This window comes from Cimex lectularius, unplaced genomic scaffold (genome assembly GCF_000648675.2).
Source record: "Cimex lectularius strain Harlan isolate CLEC.00 unplaced genomic scaffold, Clec_2.1 scaffold210, whole genome shotgun sequence".
Classification (NCBI taxonomy): Eukaryota; Metazoa; Arthropoda; class Insecta; order Hemiptera; family Cimicidae; genus Cimex; species Cimex lectularius.
Genome location: NW_019392884.1, coordinates 132,484 through 156,505, shown reverse-complemented (window position 1 = coordinate 156,505; position 24,022 = coordinate 132,484). Strand labels below are relative to the sequence as shown.

The following is a 24,022-nucleotide window of genomic DNA, read 5'->3' as shown; positions in this document are numbered from 1 at the left end:
TGGGAGATATTAAAAGTTTGTAGAATATTTAAAACCGACGAAGTCTGACGTTTATTTCATTATTGGAAACAAAAAGGATTAGTAGGTTTTGAATAACGTTAAGTGAACGGTAACGCTAAATTGATTGAAGTGCGCATGCGCAGATTTAACGGAACGCTATCTGAAATAGCGTTTTTACCTTAGACTAGCGAACTGGTTAACGGGTGACGGTAATGTGAACAAAGTAGTTTTTGTTGGAGATATTGTCCACTTAAAAAAATATATCTGTTGAAATATAATTAAATTGTTTGTTTTAATGGTAACATTTGTATACCTACATGTTTTTGTGAATCCCGCCTCCTTAGAATGTATATTTAGTGTTTCAACATTAACCCTATTTATATACAAGTGGGAATGACATTTAGCTGAAAATATGAAGATGAAATAATATATTATAATGAGAGTATGTATATTGTTAACCAACCTGCTGTAATATATATTTTTTTAATTATTCTAAAAGCTTTTGTTTCTTAAGTCTTTTTGACACTTTTAGTCACCCAGTAATTAATGTTTACTTTGTTCATTAGATCTTCTACAACTATCACGTCTTTATCATCTGCTAGTCTATCGTCAGCAATCGAAAGAAAATCCATGACATCCGTGAACGCTGTCTTTGTAAGGTTGCAAGATTCGATTACAAATTCTCAAGGAAACTTAGCTTTGGTGACAGAATCCGTTATGCAAAAGAACTTCAAATAGCGTCGAAGTTATTTGGAAGACGTTAACGTTAGACGTGACCTTGAAATAGTGGAAACGTTATGCAAAATCTCTATTATCTGAATATAGTCAGGACATGAACTAATCAATCGATTTATTCTAAAATTCTCAAATTATAAATGCTCCTTTAAATGTCTCAAATCAGACTATTTATAACGACCTACACGACCTCATCAAAACCAGCTATAAAAACGTCATTAATCACCAAACGTCCATAATAATCTACTGGTATGACAGTTATAACTTTCAACTCTACCAGAAAATCTTTCAAATCCTCCGAGACGATTGAAGCGAAAGGGGCCCCGAGACCTTCTCAGTGGATGACTAATGACGAGGTTTCAGTGACTTTCGATTTACAGCATGGTTTTGTTCAGATTTTGAGAAATTTACAATTTTTGTTTTTGTTTAATGTTTTATGATTTTCTCAAATATCTTTGACAGTAGACAGTCTTTGATAGTCTTACTGTTTACATACTATTTTATAACATTAATTACTTCAACTTACTTTTTTACTCCCCTTTCAGTATTTTTAAAAGAGCCATATTTAACTTCCCCCATTATTACAAATAAAACAATAAAACGTTTTCCGAGGAGAAAAAGACATTAAGGCGGTGGAAGTTCTCCCCACGTCGGCCCCCAAATGAAAGTGAAAATGTAATGAAGGGGAGGACGGATTTGTAAAAGATTGCCGAGATTTAAGATGAGTTGCTTTAAGTTAATTGTGGAAGGTGTGTTTGCAGGAGATAAGCATGGAAGAGGGAGAGAGAGCTTCTCTTATCATTGATTCTCAGCCTCTCCTCATGTGACCCTTGATTTACAGGAATAAGCCAATTCCCGGAAATTGGGAGGAGAGCTTTGGCTAATGGCGGGATTTTTTTGGGCCAAAAACCCTTCTACCCTTCCTTTTGATAAAGTCTTTTTTGAAGAAAACCGAATGCCCGGTACTAAACTTGATTCGCAATCTTTTAAAGTGCAGTGTTTTCAGTAATTCATTCCAAGCCGGCTCGCAGTCTTCTGGAGTCAAAGTGATATACAGTGAAGTGTTAAAAACGTTTTCTGTCTCGGCGAAGATAATAGCATTCTCCTTATGCAGAACATTAAACAAAAATTGAATACGATTTGAACAAATCCATTAGATTTCGTGGTCCGATTGACCAAATAACATCTTTCAATTAATTAATCTTTATGTAAGGTATTGGTTGAGATGAAAAAGCCAGCGTCACGAGCGGGATTCGAACCCATGACCGTCGGCTAAATACGCCGCTGCTCTACCACTTCAGCTATCGTGACTCGGACGCCAACTCAACCCAACCTTTTGAATTTTCCCTCTTTTTTTCCATTTTCTAAATGTTGTGTAATCTATTCGATTTTCGGCGACAAATGAAATGGCCACGGAGAGCTTTTGTGAAGATATACTTCATTTTACTTATTAAATTCATTAGATTTCGTGGTCCGATTGACCAATTAACATTTTTCAATTAATTAATCTTTATGTAAAGTATTACAATTAATTAAGGTTTTTAGTTGCGATAAAAAAGTCAATGGCATGAGTGGAATTCGAACCCAAGATATTCGGCTTGATACGCTGCTGCTCCACCACTTGAGCTATCGTGACCATCGTGAAAAATGGCAAAAAGGAGGGAAAATTCCAAAGGTGCGGTTGAGATGGGAAGTTGGTGTCCGAGTGGATCGAGGTCACGATAGCTCAAGTGGTAGAGCAGCGGCGTATCAAGCCGAAGATCGTGAGTTCGAATCCCGCTCGTGACACTGACTTTTTTATCTCAACTAAAAACCTTAATTAATTGTAATGTATTAATTGGTCAAGCGGACCACGAAATTAGTGAATTTATGTAAAGTATTGGTTGAGATAAAAAGTCAGTGTCACGAGCGAGATTCGAACCCACGACATTCGGATCGAAGTCACGATATCTCTAGTAGTTAGGGCAGCGGCGTGTTGAGCTGAAGGTTGTGGGTTCGAATCCCGCTCGTGACACTGACTTTTTTATCTCAACCAATACCTCATATAAAGATTAATTAATTTGGACAAAATACAGGTTTTTTGATAAATTAATTATTCGGTTGAACTACTTATTACTAACTACACTACTAATTACTAATTGTAAGCCTAAAAGTACAAGACGAGGAAAATCGAACATAAGTCGATATTCTGTGTTTAATTGTTTAATTAAATTCTGCTCATTTTCTTTATATTTGTTTATACATTTCTGTTTTTTAATTCAATTTTTATCATTTCTTTTATATTTTTATACACATATGTGTTATGATAAAATGCAATATTTTATCTGTGTATGTTATGTTGAATACGGCCAAATTTTCAATTATTGTTTATGCATACTGTTTTTTTATGTTTCAATTATTCATTATTACTTATGAATAGATTAAACTCTTATAGAACCCATTCATATTTAACTGTCATAGTAGACCATATTTATTATATTCTTATATAATAAAATCTTATATAAATATTATATAAGATATTCTTTTTATCTAAGGTCTTGGTTGAAATGGAAAAGTCAGTGTCACGAGCAGGATTCGAACCCACGACATTCGGATCGAAGTCACGATATCTCAAGGGTTAGGGGAGCGGCGTATTGAGCCGAAGGTCATGGGTTCGAAGCCAGCTCGTGAACTAACTTTTTTATTTCGAACCACACCTTTCATTAAAAAGATTAGTTAATTGAAAGAAGTTATTTGGTCAATTAGACCAAATTTAGTAACAACAATGTTCACAATCAAAAAATAATATTATATTGCTATATAATGATGATAAAAAAATCCAAAGCATGTCATTTAAAAGCTATATTGTGTAGTTATTCAAACACTAATTTATAAATACAATATCATAATTAAAACAATTAAAAATATTTTTTATTATAAATATTCTTTTTCATGGTTGTAATCAGAAAAAGAGCTTATAATTCAAAAGAGTGTTCAATTTTGGAATACGTCATCTAGATTTTCAAATCGTCCTGCTTTCTAAAACTGCAAATATTGTAATTTAAACTTTTTATTGCTTTTAAATTCATCCCAATCATATGGACCTATAGAACTTATGACTGGGCATACTTTCTCGTATAAATAAATAAATATGAACCGTTGCAGTGTAATATCGATCATTATTTTACGAAACAACGAAATATCGATGTAGATCATGGCTCATAGTTGCCAAAATTGACTCTATTAAATTTTATAAGTTCGTTAATCTAGAGTACCGTAAATTTGTAATTGATTTAAAATTCATGAAAATTCTTGTTCATATTTTTGGAACGAAATTGTAATTTGTATTTGCTGTGTTTTAGTTCCATATAGATACGGACTTAAACGTAAAATTGATTTATTTTTATTAAGCTTTATTGCTTAAAAAATGGATATTAAGCGTTTTTCAAAATAGATAAACAGACCGTCAGAATCAAACGATTTCAAGTTGATCAAGTTTAGACTCGGTTCAACTTTGTTTGCCCTCGATGGCCTAGCATGTTTGTGCTGACTTACCGAAGTTATCATTGCTTTAATAACGTCGAAGCAGGTGGTGGCTCCCAATCCGGGTAATAGCAAAAATTCATATATTCCTCTGGCCGGCGGACATCTTTATCATATATAGGAGGGAAAGCCACTTACAATGAATATATACAATTTTTATCCGGCCCCCTCTGATGGTTCTTCTCTCTTTTATTATGATTCCGTTCGGCAACTGAAATAATACTCCCGTTTTATCTTGATCTAAATACACTTTTGTTAGAAATGTCTTAGTCGTACTATTTATACTCTGGATTGTAAAAGTTATTCTTTCATTTTTAGTTTCATAGTTGTGTACCTTATTAAACCTTAAATATAGGTTATTAGACGTTAAAGGGCATTGGTCATCATATTTACAGTGCGAACAGTTGACGAGTTCTCTGGATGGTATGGTCTTGAAGAAGAAAGCAAATTCAGTTCCTACTGTCATGTTTCGACCTATTTGAAGGTCATCATCAGGGCCTTTTAAGTTTTTACAGGCGATCTCAAATTTCCTTAAAGACCGACTCAGTCCCAACATTGCCAAGGAATGTAAGAGTATTGCAACCTTATCCTGATGATGACCTTAAAATATGTCGAAATCTTGGCAGTATGGCAACCAAATTTGCTTTCTTCTTCAAGACCATACCTTGATCCAGAGTGTTCGTGGGTGAAAAAGTGGTCGATACTTCCAATACTGAAAACATCAGTTGACGTAGAACGTGATGGGTGATGTGAAAATGACCGAAGTACCCAAGTTTTCTCGTTATTACTGTGTGTCCTGTTTGTTTATTCTTCTGAGTACTTTCACATTAATGGTGTGTTCTGTCCAGTTTATCAATGCAACAGCAATGTAACAGTATTGCAACCTAACCCTGATGATAACCTTAAAATAGGTCGAAAGCGTGGAAGTATAGCAACTGAATTTGCTTTCTTCTTCAAGACCTTACCTTGATCCAGAGTGTTCGTGGGTGAAAAAGTAGTCGATACTTCAAATACTGAAATCAGCAGTTGACTAACACTCTGGATCAAGATAGTATTGAAGAGGAATGCAAATTCAGTTGCTACTGTCAAGCTTTCGACCTATTTTATGGTCATCATCAGGGCCTATATTAATTTCATATTATGAAAAACCAATATAACTTACATACAACCTTAAATATATCTACAGACTGACATATTTAAGTTTTTATAGATCTCAAATTTCCTTGAAGACCGAATCAGTCCCAACATTGCCAAGGAATGTAACAGTATTGCAACCTTATCCTGATGATGACCTTAAAATATGTCGAAATCTTGGCAGTATGCAACCGAATTTGCTTTCTTCTTCAAGACCATACCTTGATCCAGAGTGTCCGTGAGTGAAAAAGTGGTCAATACTTCCAATACTGAAAACATCATTGACGTAGAACGTGATGGGTGATGTGAAAATGACCCAAGTTTTCTTGTTATTACTGTGTGTCCTGTTTTGTTTATTCTTCTGAGTACTTTCACATTAGTGATGTGTTCTGTCCAGTTTATCTTTAACATCCTTCTTTAGGTCCGGAAAGCCTCATGCTTTTTCATATTTCCGTTAGTGTTCAAGCATCGACACCATTTCAATAATCTTATCCTTCATCCCAGATTAAGTTCGTGACTGCACAGTACCCATTTCATTTTAGTAAATGCTGTCCTTGCCTTTTCTATTCTTGCTGTTTTTTTTTCAGAACGGTCTAATAGGTCGTTCAACTGACAGCCTTGTTAAGTTATCTTTTAGACTCTAATGTGTCATTATCAGTCTTGGTTTCTATGTCCGTGATAGTTCTAGGTTTCTATGTAACGTTTGCTGCATTTAGAAGTATTTAGTTCATTAAATTTTGTGACACCTTATCAAGTAGGCTTTCAAGTTCTTCTTGGCTGTAGGATAATATTTAATTGGGTATCGTTATTCATCCTTATATACATCCTCCTCCACATCGTTAACCGCTTCCCTGAGTGTTTTTGAAGTATATGGTAAATAACAGTGGCGAAAGGACTCACCCCTGTCTTACACCTCTCTCGATATAGTTGTCATTCAATGTGCAGCCTTCTATCCTAACGTTGGATATTTGGTTCCAATAAAAGTTTGCGATAATGTTGGTATCGTTATTATCAAGCAAGTGAGCCAAAGTAGTAAGTCAAAACCATCCTCAGGTCCTTCGCCCTTACAATTATTGCTCCAAAATTCATGTTAAATATTAAAATTTTTCTCAAGAGTTATGTACAAAATTAGATTTACTTGCATTACTAAGTTTTACGATTCTAAAACATGAATTTGAACTCGAGTATAAACACGAATAGGAAAATTAAAACGAAAGCAATACGTTTGTTGATTTTTTACAATGAGTTTATTTAATGTTTGTATTTGTGTTTTGAGTCATTTGCGTGACCAGTGGAGTACGAGTATGTTGTGTTATAACTGCGGTGACGACATATCCCGCTTTGGGGAAACCGGCTCGTTCTCCGCTCCCCTTTTCCATTTGATCCATTCATGCTGGTGGACACAATTCTCCAAATGTCCGTCACCCTCGCCCCTCAGAAACTTTCAACGGATAAAACATTCAAAATGCATTCGCTCTAATTAAACGACGTCGCACGCCGCGGCGTTTATCGCGAGAAATTTCACGAGATAAAAAATTCCAGCTGTAATAAATTTCACTGAGCAAATACGGTCGTTTATCAGGCAAAGTGTTTCCATTTTTTTAATTAAACCGAATGTCCCTTTAAATTATAATTAAGAACTTTTTTTAATAAATCACCATCAACGTTATGTTTGCTCTTCTTATCTGCAAAAACTTCATTATTGCGTATCATATCCGGTTTTATATAAAATGTATTTGGTTCAAATTTACAATCATCAGCTTGATAATGTAAAAAGACGATTTTGCAAAAAGATTGAATCAAATCTAGCAAATAAAGTAAAAATCAAAATCAGACATTGTATACTCGCCTTATTCCTTTATTTTGATCGTTAATAAGATAAATATCTAATAATTAGTTATGTGAATTAAAAAAAAAACAAATTGAAATGCTTTCAAGGTCGTGGTTTTGGACTAGACTTCAGGGGTGCGTCTTTGTCACTCTGCTTATATCCCTGACAACTGGAGTCAACGAGGAGCCGAAACGCGTCGATCTAACAAATCTATCAACCTTTTTTTTAAGTAGTAAGTCTGTAATAGAAAATTAGTTTAATTTAACAAAGCTTTTTAAATTTGATTGTTGTTCTATAAGGCCAATTTACATCCGGACAACCTTTCGGTGATTCAATAATAATAGGACTTTCCAACAGCCCCAAAAACCCCTCTGGGATGGCATTGCAGTAAAAAGGAATAAAGCCCCCAGGAGTTGTTTTTCCTTTATTTTAAGAATCAGATGAAATAATCCAGTCAAGGAAATATCGTTTTATCGGGATTTCTTTCGAAAAAAAAAGAAGACTATAATAATAGATACAGAAAATAAAAGGAAGAAATGATGGAATAATTTGTTGAACTAAAACTTGAATTCAATTTTTGAAAAAGTCGAAATCTAGTTCTCAAAAATTTTTATGTTTTGATACGCGCCTGAGTTTTCATAAAGACAAAGAAAGTAGAAGAAATAGGAAAAATATTATCGCAAGTAATCTCACTATATTTTTATTATTTAAGACTTTCAATCTTGCCAAAAAATAAAATAGTAAAATATAGATCATAACGCATGCCGTATGAATTTTATTAACGACGTTTATTAGACGCAATCTAATATAAACGAGAATTTCACTTTTTTCAATATTCGATCCAATTGATAATTCAAGAGTTAATAACAAGTGAAAAATATTTTCTACTCAGGATTAACTGTAGTGTAAAGGAAACATACTAATTAAGTCTCCAAAGAAAGAAAATATAAAGCAAGTAATATATGTGTGTGTGCGTGTGTGAGAGATATATAGATAGATAGAGAGAGAGAGAGAGAGTGAGAAAGNAAGAGAGAGAGAGAGAGAGAGAGAGAGAGAGAGAGAGAGAGAGAGAGACAGACAGACAGACAGACAGACAACAGACATAGATAAAGGGAGAGAGAGAGAGATGGATATATTCATATCTATTTTTATTTTTAATAGTCAATAATAATTATAGGTAACATAACTTATCAAACTATCAAATAAAAACTAAAAATTTCTGAAATATAAAACGGAGTTGGATTTTGTCACCCTCAAGTTTTATTTTTAAAGTGGACTTAATTTTTTAAATTGCAAATATGATGAATTGTTTATTGCTAAAAAGATGGAAATTTATCGACGATATACTGTCATATCAGACATCATATACTTACCAAATCACGTAGTATCTTGAACGTAAAAATTGATAACATAATGATGGCAGCAAAAAATATTAATTCAGGCGGTTAAATAATGGCTTTTGGATTAGTTAAAATTCAAAATTGAATAATGTATAAGAGTATCATTAATATTTCTGAACGATTGCGTGGTCGAATGGGGAGACCTTTTCGTAAAAATAGATGAAGGACTCTTGTGATTTAGGTGAAGTTGCATATTCGCGTGTTGGCAAGCGGTAGATCATAGGAAGGAGGGAGAATTGTCGAAAAGTAGAGGGTGAGCGAGGGTGGTGTAGGAGGGTGGCCAATTATGTAGGAAGGAGGCAGGAACGGTGGCCGTGCTTAATGAAGGACCCGAATCGATATCCATCCCCTCCAATGCCTCATAGCCGAGGGTAGACTTGTGATCAATATAGGAGTGTAAGGGAGACCCTGCGCACCAACCCTTCCTTCCCCTCCACTTCACAAACATTTAAATGCACCATCCCCGCGGGCTGCCTTTAAAAAAAAAACCCTTCAGCTCCGCCATTTTCTTTACGACCCCATACACTTTGCATATATTAGCCATTATGAATAAATTATCTGGGGAAATTTGCATATTAATTATATATTTTCTTGTCGTTTTATGGGCCCTGTTGGAGCTTTTGGCCGGCCCTTCTAATTGATTGGACCATTGCCAAATGGCGTTTAAATTCACTCTGAGGATGTCATCCAACATCTTCGCGCCTTTCCAAATTACGGCCATTCTATAATATCTAATTCTTCCTGTATTCCAATCTTGACTTTTAGACCAACCCCCAAATCTTTCGATCCATTGTTTTTAGTATTAAACTCATTATCGTAGAAGAATTACAGGTTCATCACGAAGCTTAAGAAATTTTACCAGATCCCAAAGCTTTGACCTCCCGTGTGTATCCTTTTCCCCCAGTAGGAATGCCATCCTTCAAAGGTCTTCCCACAAAAAAAGATATTTCTGCTGTTTCTTCTTCTTCCTGGCAGTATCTGGGCGGCCTTGTTTCTGCTGCTCCAAGTCTATATTGTACATACAGACTGCTGAGTCCAGTCAGTAGTCCAATCATTACCTCCTACGTTAGGTTTTTCGATGATATTTTGATGCAGGTTTTCACATGCTTCTGGGATGCATTATCGTGAACCAACTACTTAATTTTAACCCAACGTCTGATGGATCTACCTTTTTCCCAATTTGGCGTGCATAACCAGTTTTGCCGAGCAAGAAGAATTAAAAAAGTGGTAAAATAAAAAGAAATTGATATTATTAGGGTCTTTTAACGTATAAGTTAATACTATACTGTCTTCCATGATCAATGTGTTTGACAGTTGCTCGTGTCAAAAGTTATCCTTACATTTTTCTGCAGATTTTCTTAAGGGAAATACGTAAAGTCTTTATGGCTCTGACTGCTAACTCCAAATTCATCACCTCACAGAAACCGCCACAAAAATTCTCATTACATTTCGTTTTATTGCCTTAGTTTGCTCAACGGTCAAGTTCAGAAACCCGTATATTATCCTCCGTCCGTCCATCTGTCCCCCCTATCACAGAATCAGCTAATGGCCATTACACAGTAATAAAACATAAAAACTTTGTATTATCAATTTGGAAAAATATTATTCAAACAATCACAAACAAGAAATTCACATCTAATTCATTATTTATTTGTAATACTTTCTATTTATTTTAACCAACAGGATACAAGTAAGTATGACTGTATACATCTGATACATACGAGTAAAAAAACTGCGGTGACATACGTCAAAGAAAGTTCCTTCAGGACTACTATTGTCTCTGAACCATTTTGCGGCACACCAAATTGTCAAAAGATCCATCAAATCCCCCAATGGGATATGAGCATGCGAAAACGTGCGCCAAAGGACCATCGCAAGACCTAAAGTCAGAACTACTAAACCTAGGAGGTGATAGGAATGATAGTTGAACAGGCTGGACATTGCAGACTTCTGAAGCATATAGACTCGGATCAGCAGAAACAAGCGTGTGAATTGCCAGAAGCATAAACAGCAGAAATGTTATCTGTTGGTGGCCTATGCAGGCTCCAAGGAGAGAAAAAGCCAAGTCTTGAAGGAACTTTTGACAAGAGTTTAAGCTCTGATAACATTTTCCAAGCTTAACGATAGATTATAATGGAGATGGAATATTAGAACACTTTGATCTGGATGGCCACGGCCCTGTTTTACTTAACATAGACTAGACATGGGATTTTTCTGCGGGGTGGGGAAGTAAATGGGTCGTTACGATAGGTCTGCATATCGTCATCGGGTTGGTCTTTCACGCTTCGGCCATCTTCAGTGTGATTCCTTTTTATTCTTGTCCGCTTTATTGAATGAGGAATGATTGTGTTGGAGATATCTTTGTGTTTTTGACTGATTGAGTTTTGGTATTTTATTGTTCCGTTAAGTCCTTATGATCTTCGGTTCTTTTGCTTTTTAATCGAATAATGTCTTAAATGAATTGTGTTCGTATATTTCTAGTAGATAGGACTAGAATGATAGTTGGCTGCTTACTGGACACTGCGGACTACGGAGGCATACCATATAGCCTTGGAGCAGCAGAAACAAGCATGTGCAGATATTGCCAGGATGAAGAAACAGCGGATATATCCTGAGGATGCAGGCTGAGATTACTATTGGGAGAGGAAAAGCCAAGACATGAAGGATACACACGGGAGTCCTTCAACAGCTTTATGATGTGAGAAAAAATTATAAGGTTTGTGATGAACCTATAATTTGGTCGCTACAGTTCATTTTGTTCTGCCTATCCTCATGTCTTGCCATTTCGCCATCTTCAGTGGTGTTTCAGAACCATAAAACTTTTTTAATGTTGTTTATATTCAATTAATCTTTACGCTAATGGAAAAAAGGAGGGAAAATTCGAAAGGTGGGTTTGAGATAGGAAGTTGGTGCCCGAGTGTATCGAAGTCACGATAGCTCAAGTGGTAGAGCAGCGGCCTAAGGTCGTGAGTTCGAATCCCGCTCGTGACACTGGCTTTTTTATCTCAACTAAAAATCTTAATTAATTGAAAGATATTGATTGGTCAAGCGGACCACGAAAACTAGTGAATTTTGTGGTTATTGTTTTATTCATGCAACCTATTGAAACAGCTGAAGGTCGTGGGTTCGAATCCCGCTCGTGACACCAACTTTTTTATTTCAACCAAGACCTTACATAAAAAGAATAATTAATTGAAAAAGGTAATTTGGTCAATTAGACCATTAAACATAATGGATGATGAATATGGTTGTAAACTAGACTTTTTGTTTTACATGTGAATTAAAAAAAAAAAAAATGCAGCAACAGTAGTTTAACCTTTCCTGTTTACCCATCAACCCTTAAATAATGTAAATTTTTGTCATTTTTCTGTTCATTATTATTTTTTAAATAATTAAAACGAGACTTTTTCTGATAATCTTGAAAACTCAAGGATGGTGATTGAGAGGTACGATAAATATAAGTAAAAAAATGTTATTCAGTCTATGTAATTGAATGCCCGAGTGGATCGAAGTCGCGATAGCTCAAGTGGTAGAGCAGCGGCCTAAGGTCGTGAGTTCGAATCCCGCTCGTGACACTGGCTTTTTTATCTCAACCAATTCCTTGCCTAAAGATTAATTAATGAAAAAAGTTATTCAGTCAGTCGACCACGAACTCTAATGTATTTAATCAGTATATCTTCACTAAAGCTCTCCGTGGCCATTTCATTTGTCACCGAGAATCGAATTGATTACACGACATTTAAAAAATGACAAAAAGGAGGGAATATTCGAAAGGTGGGGTTGAGATGGGAAGTTGGGGTCCGAGTGGATCGAATTCACGATAGCTCCAGTGGTAGAGCAGCAGCGTATTGAGCCGAAGGTCGTGAGTTCGAATCCCGCTCGTGACACTGACGTTTTATCTCAACCAATAACTTGCGTAAAAATTAATTAATTGAAAAAAGTAATTCGGTCAATCGGACCACAAACTCTAATGGGGTTGTTTATATTCATAAGTCATTCATTTGTAAGATTTTGAAAAAAGCGACTCCATTGTAAAAATTTGATCCGACAAAATCGTGACATGTAAATATTCTGCAACTGCTAAATGGAACGTATTGACTTTATGGAGGTATAAAATTTGTTTTGCGAATAAAAAAATCCGAATAAAGACTAACATAATACAAAAAAAATCCATCCCCTCTACTCCTAGAGGTTAAGAAATATTGGAATACTTGTGCAATAAAGTTCTATCATTCGTAATAATACGTTTAGAGTTACACATCTGTCAAAGTTAGCTACAGATATCCTTAACTGGAGCTTTGATCGATCTTCGTCCTCTTTCCCCCATCGGAACAAAAACTTATTATAAGTTGATCTTAAATTCTCATGCCGACGTGGCGCAATTAAGAGAAATTAAAAAAAAAATTATTCCGTCGTTTATACTATTATGAAAACTCGATTTTTGCATAAATATTACAGTCGTTACAAGAATGTTATTTAAGCTTTATCTTTCGCGATAAATAACCTCTTTTGTCAGGACGATTTGGGACGGCAAATCCATGTAAACAGTATCGTAAAACATAATGCCATATTCCTCTAATGTAAAAAAATATCTCTTTGTCTTTTTCCACAATAAAAGGCCAATAAATCAAATTAGTTTTGCAGTACATTGACTTCAAATGCTACCCTTGCTTTAATTGTAGTTTTTGCTCGGACTAATATGGGAAGGCTGAGGTTGTTGTAAGGAACATACATCATACGTTTGTATTCTTGAAAATCTCATAAAAAGAAGTATGCCTCTTAATTCAGCCTTTATTTTAGGCTCTAGTGTCGTTTCTCTTGTCTAATTTTATTTTATTCAAAATACGATTATTGTTTTATGAAATTCCAATGTCGAAACAATTAACTTACAAATATAAAATCAAACCCACTATAATTAAAAAAAAATAAAAAATACGAACTTAAACTTTACTGGAAAAGTATTATTTGAAGTTCGTGAGATGCGGTCTAGTGTGATGTAGGGTTTAGAAAAATATTTTCTTTATTATGCCAACGTTTCGAACTTTATTGAGATCATCTTCAGAGTTCAAAGTGTTTGTTTACTGTGTAGATGTGTCATTCTTGTGTGTCCTGTTGAGAGTGGCGTATAGCTACTGAACAAAAAAACAACACTGAGCCATGAAGATGATCTGAATGAAGATCGAAACGTGTGTGAAATGTGTAGTATTTAGTGACCGTTAGCCAGTGATTATTTGGAGATCGTGAAGTGCGGTCTGGTGTGACGTAGGGTTTAGAAAAACATTTTCTTTATTATGCCAACGTTTCGAACTTTATTGAGATCATCTTCAGGGCTCAAAATGTTTGTTTTCTGTGTAGATGTGTCATTCTTATGTGTCGTGTTTAGAGTGCAACAGAAAACAAACACTTTGAGCCCTGAAGATGATCTAAATAAAGATCGAAACATTGGCACGATAAAGGAAAGGTTTTTCTAAATCTTCGTCACACCAGAGCGCATTTCACGATCTCCAAATAATCATTATATTTATTGGTGAATAAAATATGTAATTTGTTTTACAAAAGGGTGCTCTAAACATAGATGGTTGCCTGGTAGCATTTATTGGGACATTGAAAGTGATACATGAAATGACATGAAATTTAGTCGCCCATTGATTATATTGTGAAGATGTAATAAATAAAAAAACCCTTCTCTCATCTAGTGCTGGAAGATTACATTTCAACGTGGTATTTGTAAGTGGGCATAGTAAAATCACTGAACTGAGTATCCATGTTATCACTAAATTGTCCATAGCATAAATGTGTGGTGTGGACTCCTGGGAAATGAGAATATTATGTTACTACGAGAATGTTTTGTAACTTTATGTTTGCATGTATTGTTATTTTATGTTTTTCATGTATATTATTGATAACAATCCATTTATCTTTAGCGATCTAATTGACCATACTAATTATTTCAATTAATTAATTCTTTTTATGTAAGGTTGAGATGAAAAAGTTAACAAAAAAATTACTTTTGAAAACAAAAAACGAAATTAAGATTTTTCATATCACATTTTGTACAATAAATTTGATAATCCTTCACCAATTTACAATCTGATTGCGCCATAATTTTCAGTGTAAAAAGTCCTTTAAAAGAGTATATGTTCTCAATTACAATTTCCAAGTTGTACTGGTTTTATGTACCCTGACAAGAAATATTTTTAAAAAAGCCGTAAAAATTTAATACGACTAAAAATATTAAATACGTATTTTATGGTTTTTCGATAAACTTCAAGAGAAATTCAGCCGAGCTATCTAAAAAGGACACCGTAATACTACTTAATTAAAAGTGATTAAATAAAAACTAATTTTCAAGAATGGTAGAAAAAATGACATGACTAAAACAGTTTTAAAGTATTTTAACCTCATTTAAAAAAACAAAATGATTACTCGACAAAAGTTAATCTTTCGGTTGATGACCCAGAACAAACCTAACTAATCTCATTGTAAAAAAAAAGCAACAACAAACTTGTTAAAACATTTTTGATAAATTTTCTTACATGAACAACTTTGTCTAACTGACCCCCCCCCCCAGTTGATAACAAATTGGGGCAACGACCAAGAAAATGGGTTGTAGCGAGATGCCACGGCTCCAACGTCCAGCCGATGGCTTTGAGAATTATTATGGAAGGAAAATGGAGCGGTAATAGGGTTTTAATTTTTTTAAGTGCTATCGATTTACCCTAAACTTACCCTGTTAACCCATTCGGCTCTCTCGATATCGGGGAAGAAAACCTGAAACAAAATAACATCGATTAATGGATCAGTTAGTTAAATATTCGTTTGAAAATTGACGATATCGCAACTTAAAAAAATAATATAATGAAAAATGTACATGCTTTAAAGTTATGCTTAATTAAAAATAACAAATGAACGAATTAGAAAGCCATTACTAGAAAAATTTTGAAAGAGCCCTGCAAGGCATCATTTTTGGCACTAGTTGTCATTCGTCGAACAAAAAAAAATTGAGCTCACTCCTTTCACTCTGGATAAAAAATTCGTTGAATTTACAAGTTTTTGCAAGACGTTCTTAGTTCAACTATGTTTAATCTACAATATAAAATCTTTTGTAAGTCTGACATTAGTAGAAATAATGAAGGCGGGGTGAGTATGTCGATACACTTTTTGTAAAAGATGGTTCCACTCACAGAATTTAAAATTCTGAGAGTAGAACCAACCTTTAGTCCCAATTTATCTAGATTCACACAGATGGACAAAAAACTATCCAGGGGTTCGTGCAAGGGGACGTTATTTTTAATCTTTAAAATAAAATATTTTAAGGGCTGTATTAGCCTGGCATTAATCGCACAATGAAAGCACATTTTAAAACATTTGAAGCTAATTGGTTTTGCTGGTGGATCAAAAAATGCTTAGTTCATTCACATACCAAGGTGCCTTTTACAAGGTGACATACTTAGCCCAATTAATTTTAATCTACAATATAAAACCTTTTGATAAGTCTGACATTCGTCGCAATTAAATTAGATTCTAAAAGATCCGATGCTGATTGATTCTGCTGATAGATAAAAAAACTGCTAAATTTCTAATTTTTAAAAAAATAAGTCTGGCATAATACAATAATAATTCGCGTAATCAAAGTACATTTCAAAACATTTGAAGCTACTTCGTTATGTTGGTAGACCAAAAATAGCTTAGTTCCTTCATATGTCAAGGATCTTTTACAAGGTGACGTTCTTAGCCCAACTATTTTTAATCTGTACAATATTTGTAGGTCATTCATTTTGTTGGAAAACTGAAAGTGCAGGTCAATAGCTCCACAAGTTTTTAAGCAATAATATATTTGGATAAGCTGTGTATGTCTGGGATTAGTCACAAAACAAATACATTGGAAAAAAAATTGAACTAATCTATACTGGTGGTTGACAGATCAATAAATCCCAACGAGTTCTCGCAAGGGGCCGCATTTAATCCAAATATTTTCAATCTCCAAGCTATTTGGATGTTTTTAAATCTAGCATTGGACGGAAAGAAACTTGACTTTCGATTTGAAGCTAATTCGTTCTGCTAGTGAATAAAAAAGATGAATTCAAAGAAGCTCCTGCATGGGGACGTTTTTCGCCCTGGTATTGTTAATCTGTAAGATGTTCTGATAAGCTGCAGCGTCGTCGCAGTGAAGGTAGATTATAAAAAATTTAAATTTTGTCCATTATGACGGGGCTTTCTTCTACCATTTTAACCTATAAGACCTTTCATTCTGTTTATTGCGCATGCCATAATTGTTCAGTTAATAAAATTATTTTTTTCGGGAAAATAAACGTAATTTTTCGAGATGATTTTTTAAAAATATTTTCGTCTGAAACTTTGACCCCAATCAATCAATTCTTATTGTGGGAAACTATTTTAACTTTAGTTCTTGTGGGAAAAAAATGAACAAAACTGGGCTCTGAGTTATTAAATATTTATATTTGTAGCTAATTTATTATCTTGGTGGATAAAAGCCAGCTCAATTCTAAAAATGTATGTGAAAGAGGATTTCTTTATCATACTCATATTTTTCATCTATAAGATACGATATTTTGTTAAGTTTACAAACCAGTTGATAGTAGCAAAGAAACCAGATTATAAACTATTTAAAAAATAATCCATTCTCCTGGTGGCTAAAAGACTGCTGAATCCCAAGTTTATATTCCCAGTCAATATTCGCAAGGGCTTCTTTGTCCTACTATTTTTAATTTGTAATCCATACGATATTTTAATCTGTTTTACCAGAAACGCAATCAGCGAATAAAATAACTGTAAAGGTTAACGGTGATTACAGGAAATAGGTACGAGAAAAAAGTCAATTTTGGATGGGGACACTACAATCATTTTTTTAAAATAGACATGTATAAAAATCGTCTCTTCTTTGTAGAATTAACTAATCATAGCTGCATACAGGAGAAAATTAGGGTTCACTATGAAATCTTACTTAAAAATTATCAAAATTGAAGAAAATATTACACGAACATTACTTTGCTGAATCTGCACACCAGGTGTACGAGATAAAACTATTTCGTTGAACCGATGTGCTTTTTGTACTAATTAATTCAAACTTCATTTCTGCGATACTCACAGACAATTTTGTACCTTACAGTCCCGGTATGAGAAATATTTTACACAACGCCCTCGTTTTAATACACCCGGCTCGTAAAATCCCAAACGCTGTGGGCCAAGGCCTTGAGATTAATAGTGTGAAGTTGCAAACGGTCCGAGTCAACGATAATACGTTTGTGCCAAATGTTGACAATTTACAACCAAACGGCAGCTATAATGATCCCAAGTGTCAAGCACGATACCAACCCAGCCCACTGGATAAATTTTAATGTAACTGCTGGCCATAAAGTAATCTTTTGTTTATTACTAAATACGCTCTGAACCATTCACAATCTCGCACGTGTGTGTGTGTGTGTGTGTGTGTGTGTGTGTGTGTGTGTGGGCGCGCGCGCGAATGTGTGTGTGAGAGAGAGAGAGAGGGAAAGAGAGAGAGAGAGAGAGAGAGAAAGAGAGAGAGAGAGAGAGAGAGATAGAGACAGAGAGAGAGAAAATGGGTCAGTGAGTGAGAGAGAAAGAGTGTGTGATAGATGTTTTTCCTCTGAAAATATACAATCTTTGTCGCACATACTTTGTAACAATTTGGTTGTAGTTAGAAGTAAATTGAGACCCACATTTTGAGGTAGCCAGCGGATGTACGTGTCATTTTTCCTCCCCAAGTGGGCAATCCGGTACAAAACCCATTGTTACGTGGGTAGTTTGTACAGCTTTCACGGACAAAAAAGGTTGCCTTTAGTTTTAGAAAGTACGCATGGGCCAGGTCGACGCGGCTGTTTATTTACCGTGAGCAAAGTGATGTTACCTTTCTTTAATTGGTGAAGTTTAATTGATGTTTAAATGATGACTAAGGATTACTGGCACGATCATCTTTTTTTAACCTTTCCGCATTCATGTTTCTTCCTAGACTAAAGGGTTCGTTTTTAAAAATAATTAATTGGACCTGTCTCAATTATCATCAAAACAAAGGTGATGTTTTTGAAAAATACGTTTTTTATGTAAAGTATGACAGAAGAGAGGGAGAGGGAGAGGGAGAGGGAGAGGGAGAGAGAGAGGGAGAGAGAGTGAGAAAAGGAGAGAGAGAGAGAGAGAGAGAGAGAAGGAGAGAGAGAGAGAAAAGGAGAGAGAGAGAGAAAAGGAGAGAGAGAGAGAAAAGGTGAGAGAGAGAGAGAAAAGGTGAGAGAGAGAGAGAAAAGGAGAGAGAGAGAGAGAAAAGGAGAGAGAGAGAGAGAAAAGGAGAGAGAGAGAGAGAAAAGGAGAGAGAGAGAGAGAGAGAAAAGGAGAGAGAGAGAGAGAGAGAAAAGGAGAGAGAGAGAGAAAAGGAGAGAGAGAGAAAAAAAAGGAGAGAGAGAGAGAGAGAGAGAGAGAGAAAAGGAGAGAGAGAGAGAGAAAAGGAGAGAGAGAGAGAGAGAGAAGGAGAGAGAGAGAGGGANCAAAGAGGGAGAAAAGAGAAAAGATAGAGAAAGAAGCGAGAGAAGAGAGAGGAAAGAAAGAAAAGATAGAGAAAGAAGCGAGAGAAGAGAGAGGAAAGACAGAAAAGAGAAAGAATACTGATAAAATTCTAAGAAATTACTACCAGACTCTTGGTCATAACAAAACCTATTGGGTTTAGAAAACCATTAATAAACAATTACTCCCTTACTAGATGACATTTTCTGTCATTCAGCATTTTAATTTTGATTATGAGGTTAAGAAAGAACGAATCCCGACCTCATCTTCAGGGCATTGAATTTTCTTAAATATGTCTGCTGGAGGTGGCGATTGCTAATGGGGCCTTCACACGTACGCTCAAGAGTCGACGATTGAGCGGGACACGCAAATCTACGCTCAAAAGCGTCAGTGTAAATGCGTTTCAGCGTGGAGGTTTGAACGGGGCTGATGCGTCATCAGCGCCGACGGGTTCATTACGTTCTTATACTGTCGATCTGCTTCTGTTCGCTACTGTTCTCAAAAGGTTGCCAAAAATCTCAGAGCGGCAGTAAGGCATTGTTCGGTAGAAATGCTAGGTCTCATCACTGTGTCCCTTTTCTTAATTCTTCCCTCTACTAACTGAGAAGTAGATCAAAAGTATGAAGGTCCAAACACAAAACCATTGTTGCTAGTATATTTTTCGTTGTTAAGGGAATTTTTTACTCCTCGTTCAATTTAGTTTCTCAAAAATCCTCAAAAATCATATTTGAGATGAAAACCGAACAGTTCTTTTCTTATTAAACGCCAACGTCTTTCTTTTTTGCTTGGTTTCAGCTATTTTTGCCTTCCATCTTTTTCAATATTGCGTATCCCTTTATTTTGTGATTTTCTAATTATTTCATTACATTAATAAAACAAAGTATATTTACAATTGATGTATTTTATAAGCAATGAAATTTTTTTATCCCGGTTTTCACAGTGATCAGCTTGTTGGGTTGTTCTGTCAGACTCGTTTAGACATTTCGCCATCTTCAGTGTTGATTCTAAAATTGTCGTTCTCACTATCAGTCAGCGACTGACAGACTTATTCAACAAGGATAACAAGACCAAAATGATCGATATGGACCAATAACATTTATAAGTCTTTAAGTAAGGTATTGGTCGAGATAAAAAGTCAGTGTCACGAGCGAGATTCGAACCCACGACCTTCGGCCGCTGCTCTACCACTTTCTTGAATTTTCCCTCCTTTTTGTCATTTTTCAGAAAGGTGGGTTGAGAAGGGATGTTGGTGTCCGAGTGGGTCGAAGTCACCATAGCACAAGTATTTAGCCGAAGGTCGTAGGTTCGAATCCCGCTCGTGACACTCACTTTTTTATGTCGCGCAATACCTAACTTAAACATTAATTAATTGAAAACAATTTATTTGGTCAATCGGACCACGAAACCTAATCGATTTAATATTTGTAAGTCTGTACAAGAAAGGATCCTACAGATATTTTCCTTCTCTCTACATTCCAATTGTGTGAATCTTCTATCAAAATCCTTTCAATTTCTCTGCTTCCCCTTTTTGTTTTCATTCTATTCCTTTTTTGGAGTTTTATCTAAACTTAATATTCAAATCTTTCCTTTTTTTAAAATAAATTGTCTCAGATAATTTCTGAAATCGTCAGGGTAATTTTCTCTGAGTTCTCGAACAAGTGGTTGATCGTTGAAATCTTCCCTGAACCTCTTCACCCAAACACGACGTTTTCTTTCTAATTTCTTCCGTAGGTAGACTACACAACCAGCAGCAGCCACAGAAAAAGCTTGTTTAAAATGATTACCAACTATTATAGCCATTTTTATTATGTATGCTGTAACACAGTCACTTGGCGTGGAATGAAAACTTTCCAATATTTGGAAACTTCGCACGCCACTCAGGAATGACGTTAAAACTGTAAGTTTACTCTTTACACGTACGTTTTTGAGCGGACGAATTCAGCGTCGAGGTTTGCGTGGGGTTAAGAGTGTGGCGTCTAAACACGACCCACTCCTGCGTGGCACACTCTTGAACGGCACACTCCTGGCCAACAGTTTTGCGTGCACGCCAAGACGGGTGTACAAAAATCTGGCGTGTGAAGTTTTAACCGCACTCAAACCTTGCATCAAGAGTGTCCCGTTCAAGAGTCGACTCTTGAGCTACGTGTGAAGGCCCCTAATGATAATCCGCGAGTAATTTAGGAATATATTTTGTACAATATTTTTAAATGTTTGCAATCTATTCAGCAAAATCTACCAGTCAAGGTAGATCCGATCAAAGCTCATTTTATAGACCCTCCAATGACAAGATTGAAACGTCTGAACTCTGAAGAGTCCAATACAATTTCACCTTACGGTGGATCGTTACTTCCTATCTCCCCCACCCCAATATAGTATCTTCTTCGAAATCTTTTTAATTTAGATATAAGAGGTGAAGGTGATTGATTGTTGGAGTGTGTAGTTGAATAATGGGTGAGTCGATTTTAGTAATGTTTGAAGCAATAGGTGCTTGTAACTAGCTGATATGAGACGGCAGGTCTAAATAAAATAGACTCATTTCTTTTTCATAACAAAACTGATGCTTTCTTCGGACAGAAGGTTTACAAGAGTCACAGCATTTGAGAATAATTAAAATTCCTATTGGTTTGCTCATTGGACATTTTTATCTAACAAATACAATCTAGTCATCCTCATTGACCCTTGAAAACATCTGTAAATTGGCATGTCCATTTTTCGACTCTCCTCTCCAAGACTTCCTCTCAGCATCGGGAAGATTGCTTATGACGGGTTCAGACATCCACACACTTGTCTCTTAACAAGGAATTAGAAGCTTCAGCCATGTTTGATTTCCCGCAGCCTAATTTTGACGGTATTTTTGCGTGAACTAAGATGGGCTTTTAAGCTGAGATGTAAATTCAGCCGTGGGGAATAGGGGTAACTTTGGTATATGCTCCCTATGCAATTCTCGTTACGTCGAGACTGTCACTTTTTAACAGTGCTCGATTTTGGGTGAGATTCGCCTCATACACTTTGGTTGTTTTACTCTCCCAAGAAGTTTGTATTTTATTATATATGTTTTGTTCTTTTCTTCTCTCTCTCTTCAGTACTGCGTATATTAGTAACATATATTATGGTAAACCAATAACCTCTGGCAGATGTATCGGACGATCCATGACCATAATGCTTTTGTGCTTTAATTTAACGAGAAAAAGTTTTAATAAAGCAATGATTAACATGATTATTATTATTATTATTCGGATCTGGTCGTCGAACTGTACTCTATAACCCATTGTGAAATAAACGAATCACAAGATCGCCGCAATATTGGAGATTTACATAGATTTATGATAAAGAAAAGCCAAAGTCGGAATGTGTTGTATATCATCAGTATGCCGCGAACGTGTAATTGTTTAGCGATTTCAATTCCATCTGTGAGAAACAATCCGATTACACCGCCGACATCCCTTCAACAAATTTGCGAATGATTTAATTGTTCTCGGGGTGGAATAAAATTGAAATTAAAACCCGGGGATCCTTTTTAAGCCCGTACGAAGTTCGTGTCTTTATTATTGAGTTGTGTACCAGCATAATATGCGTCCAACGGCAGATGGTAAATTCATCAAGGTGGTCAAATTAAAAACAAAAAGGCTTGGCAGAACTTCACAGTTCCACACCGTTTGTCCAAATTGGTCGGAGTAACATCTTGTATAAGGTTAGTTTAGTGTTGACACGGCCAACGCGGATTTCGGACCTATAAGTCTTCATAGTTTTCCATCCCTTTTAATTTTTTATTTATAATGAAACCAAACATGAAAGATGCTGCATCGAAGAATAGAACCTCCTTACGGTGCAGTGAATATTTCTTGGATTGATCAGAGAGTGAATGTCACTAGTATCTAGCTTTAACTATGAAGCGATAGGTTTATCATCGCCTAGACCACAGGAGGAAATCTCACAAAGAAAGTAAAGAGTTTCCTTCAGACTGTTTTTATGATTATTAATATGCGTTATAGTTGATTGTAGTAATTATGCTTGATACAACATTAATGGTGAAGGTTCCACCAGTGAAAAGAGGTGTGAAAGACGTGGGACAGGAACTTCATTTGTTATTATATTAAATAATAGTTTGATGGTAGTAATTTTGCTTGTAGTTTCTCATTTGCTTTTATATAGCCATTTATAGAGAGATATTTTTCCGTAGGTGAGTGCGATGATGGATAAATGTGAGTTAGACATGCGCCATGTTATCAATTTCCAAGGGTGAAAATTCACCCAAGGAGTTCAATTCAGAATTTGATGGAATTGGAGTAGAATCCTTTTCTCTAAATTGGCCATTTCCATTGAATTCTATTCAAGGACCCAAAGAAAATTAATGAAACGTTAAAATGAGCCGCTATGACGCCCAAAAAATCGAATAATTCACCATTCGGGAAATAGCACCTTTATATTACCATATCTTCGGGCTAAACAAGAAAAAAAATTAAGTATAAAAATATTACGCATTGCATTTTTTTAGAACCCATCCATTCTTCGTTAATAAAGTTATACTGTCACAAGTATTTCTGTTTTGGTGGTGACGCGGCACGTACTTTTGCACTGTGGCCCCACCCAACACCGGTAATAGCTCATTCAAATTGTCATGTCTTGGCAATGTAGAATTATAAAAAAAAGCTTTTCTGTTCCAAATGATAGCAAGAAAAGCCGTGTTTGAATAAAATTTCTTTTAGTTCAAGCAAACAGTGCTGGAACTAAAGGAAGTTTTATTCAAACACAGATTCTCTACTATGGAATTCCATACTACTTTAGACAAAATATAGCAAGAAAAGCCTTATATCATAGATAAATTGTTCTACATCATTATGTTCTAAAATAATAGATTCTTACTTGG

The 24,022-nt window shown here is 35.4% G+C and overlaps 1 protein-coding gene and 1 non-coding gene across 2 annotated transcripts in view; one reads left to right on the top strand and one right to left on the bottom strand.

Moving 5' to 3' along the window:
* Positions 1–11,549: 11,549 nt before the first annotated feature.
* On the top strand, positions 11,550–11,767 carry Trnal-aag. The gene is made up of 2 exons: positions 11,550–11,586; positions 11,732–11,767. It is a non-coding gene; the product is annotated as a tRNA-Leu (tRNA).
* A 3,520-nt stretch (positions 11,768–15,287) lies between these two features.
* Positions 15,288–24,022, bottom strand: part of LOC112127700 (extended synaptotagmin-3-like) — an 18,765-nt gene continuing 10,030 nt past the window's right edge. Inside the window, exon 2 of the mRNA XM_024229035.1 lies at positions 15,288–15,393. Coding sequence (XP_024084803.1) covers positions 15,337–15,393 — 57 coding nt within the window. The 3' untranslated portion in view covers positions 15,288–15,336. The remainder of the gene's footprint in view (positions 15,394–24,022) is intronic.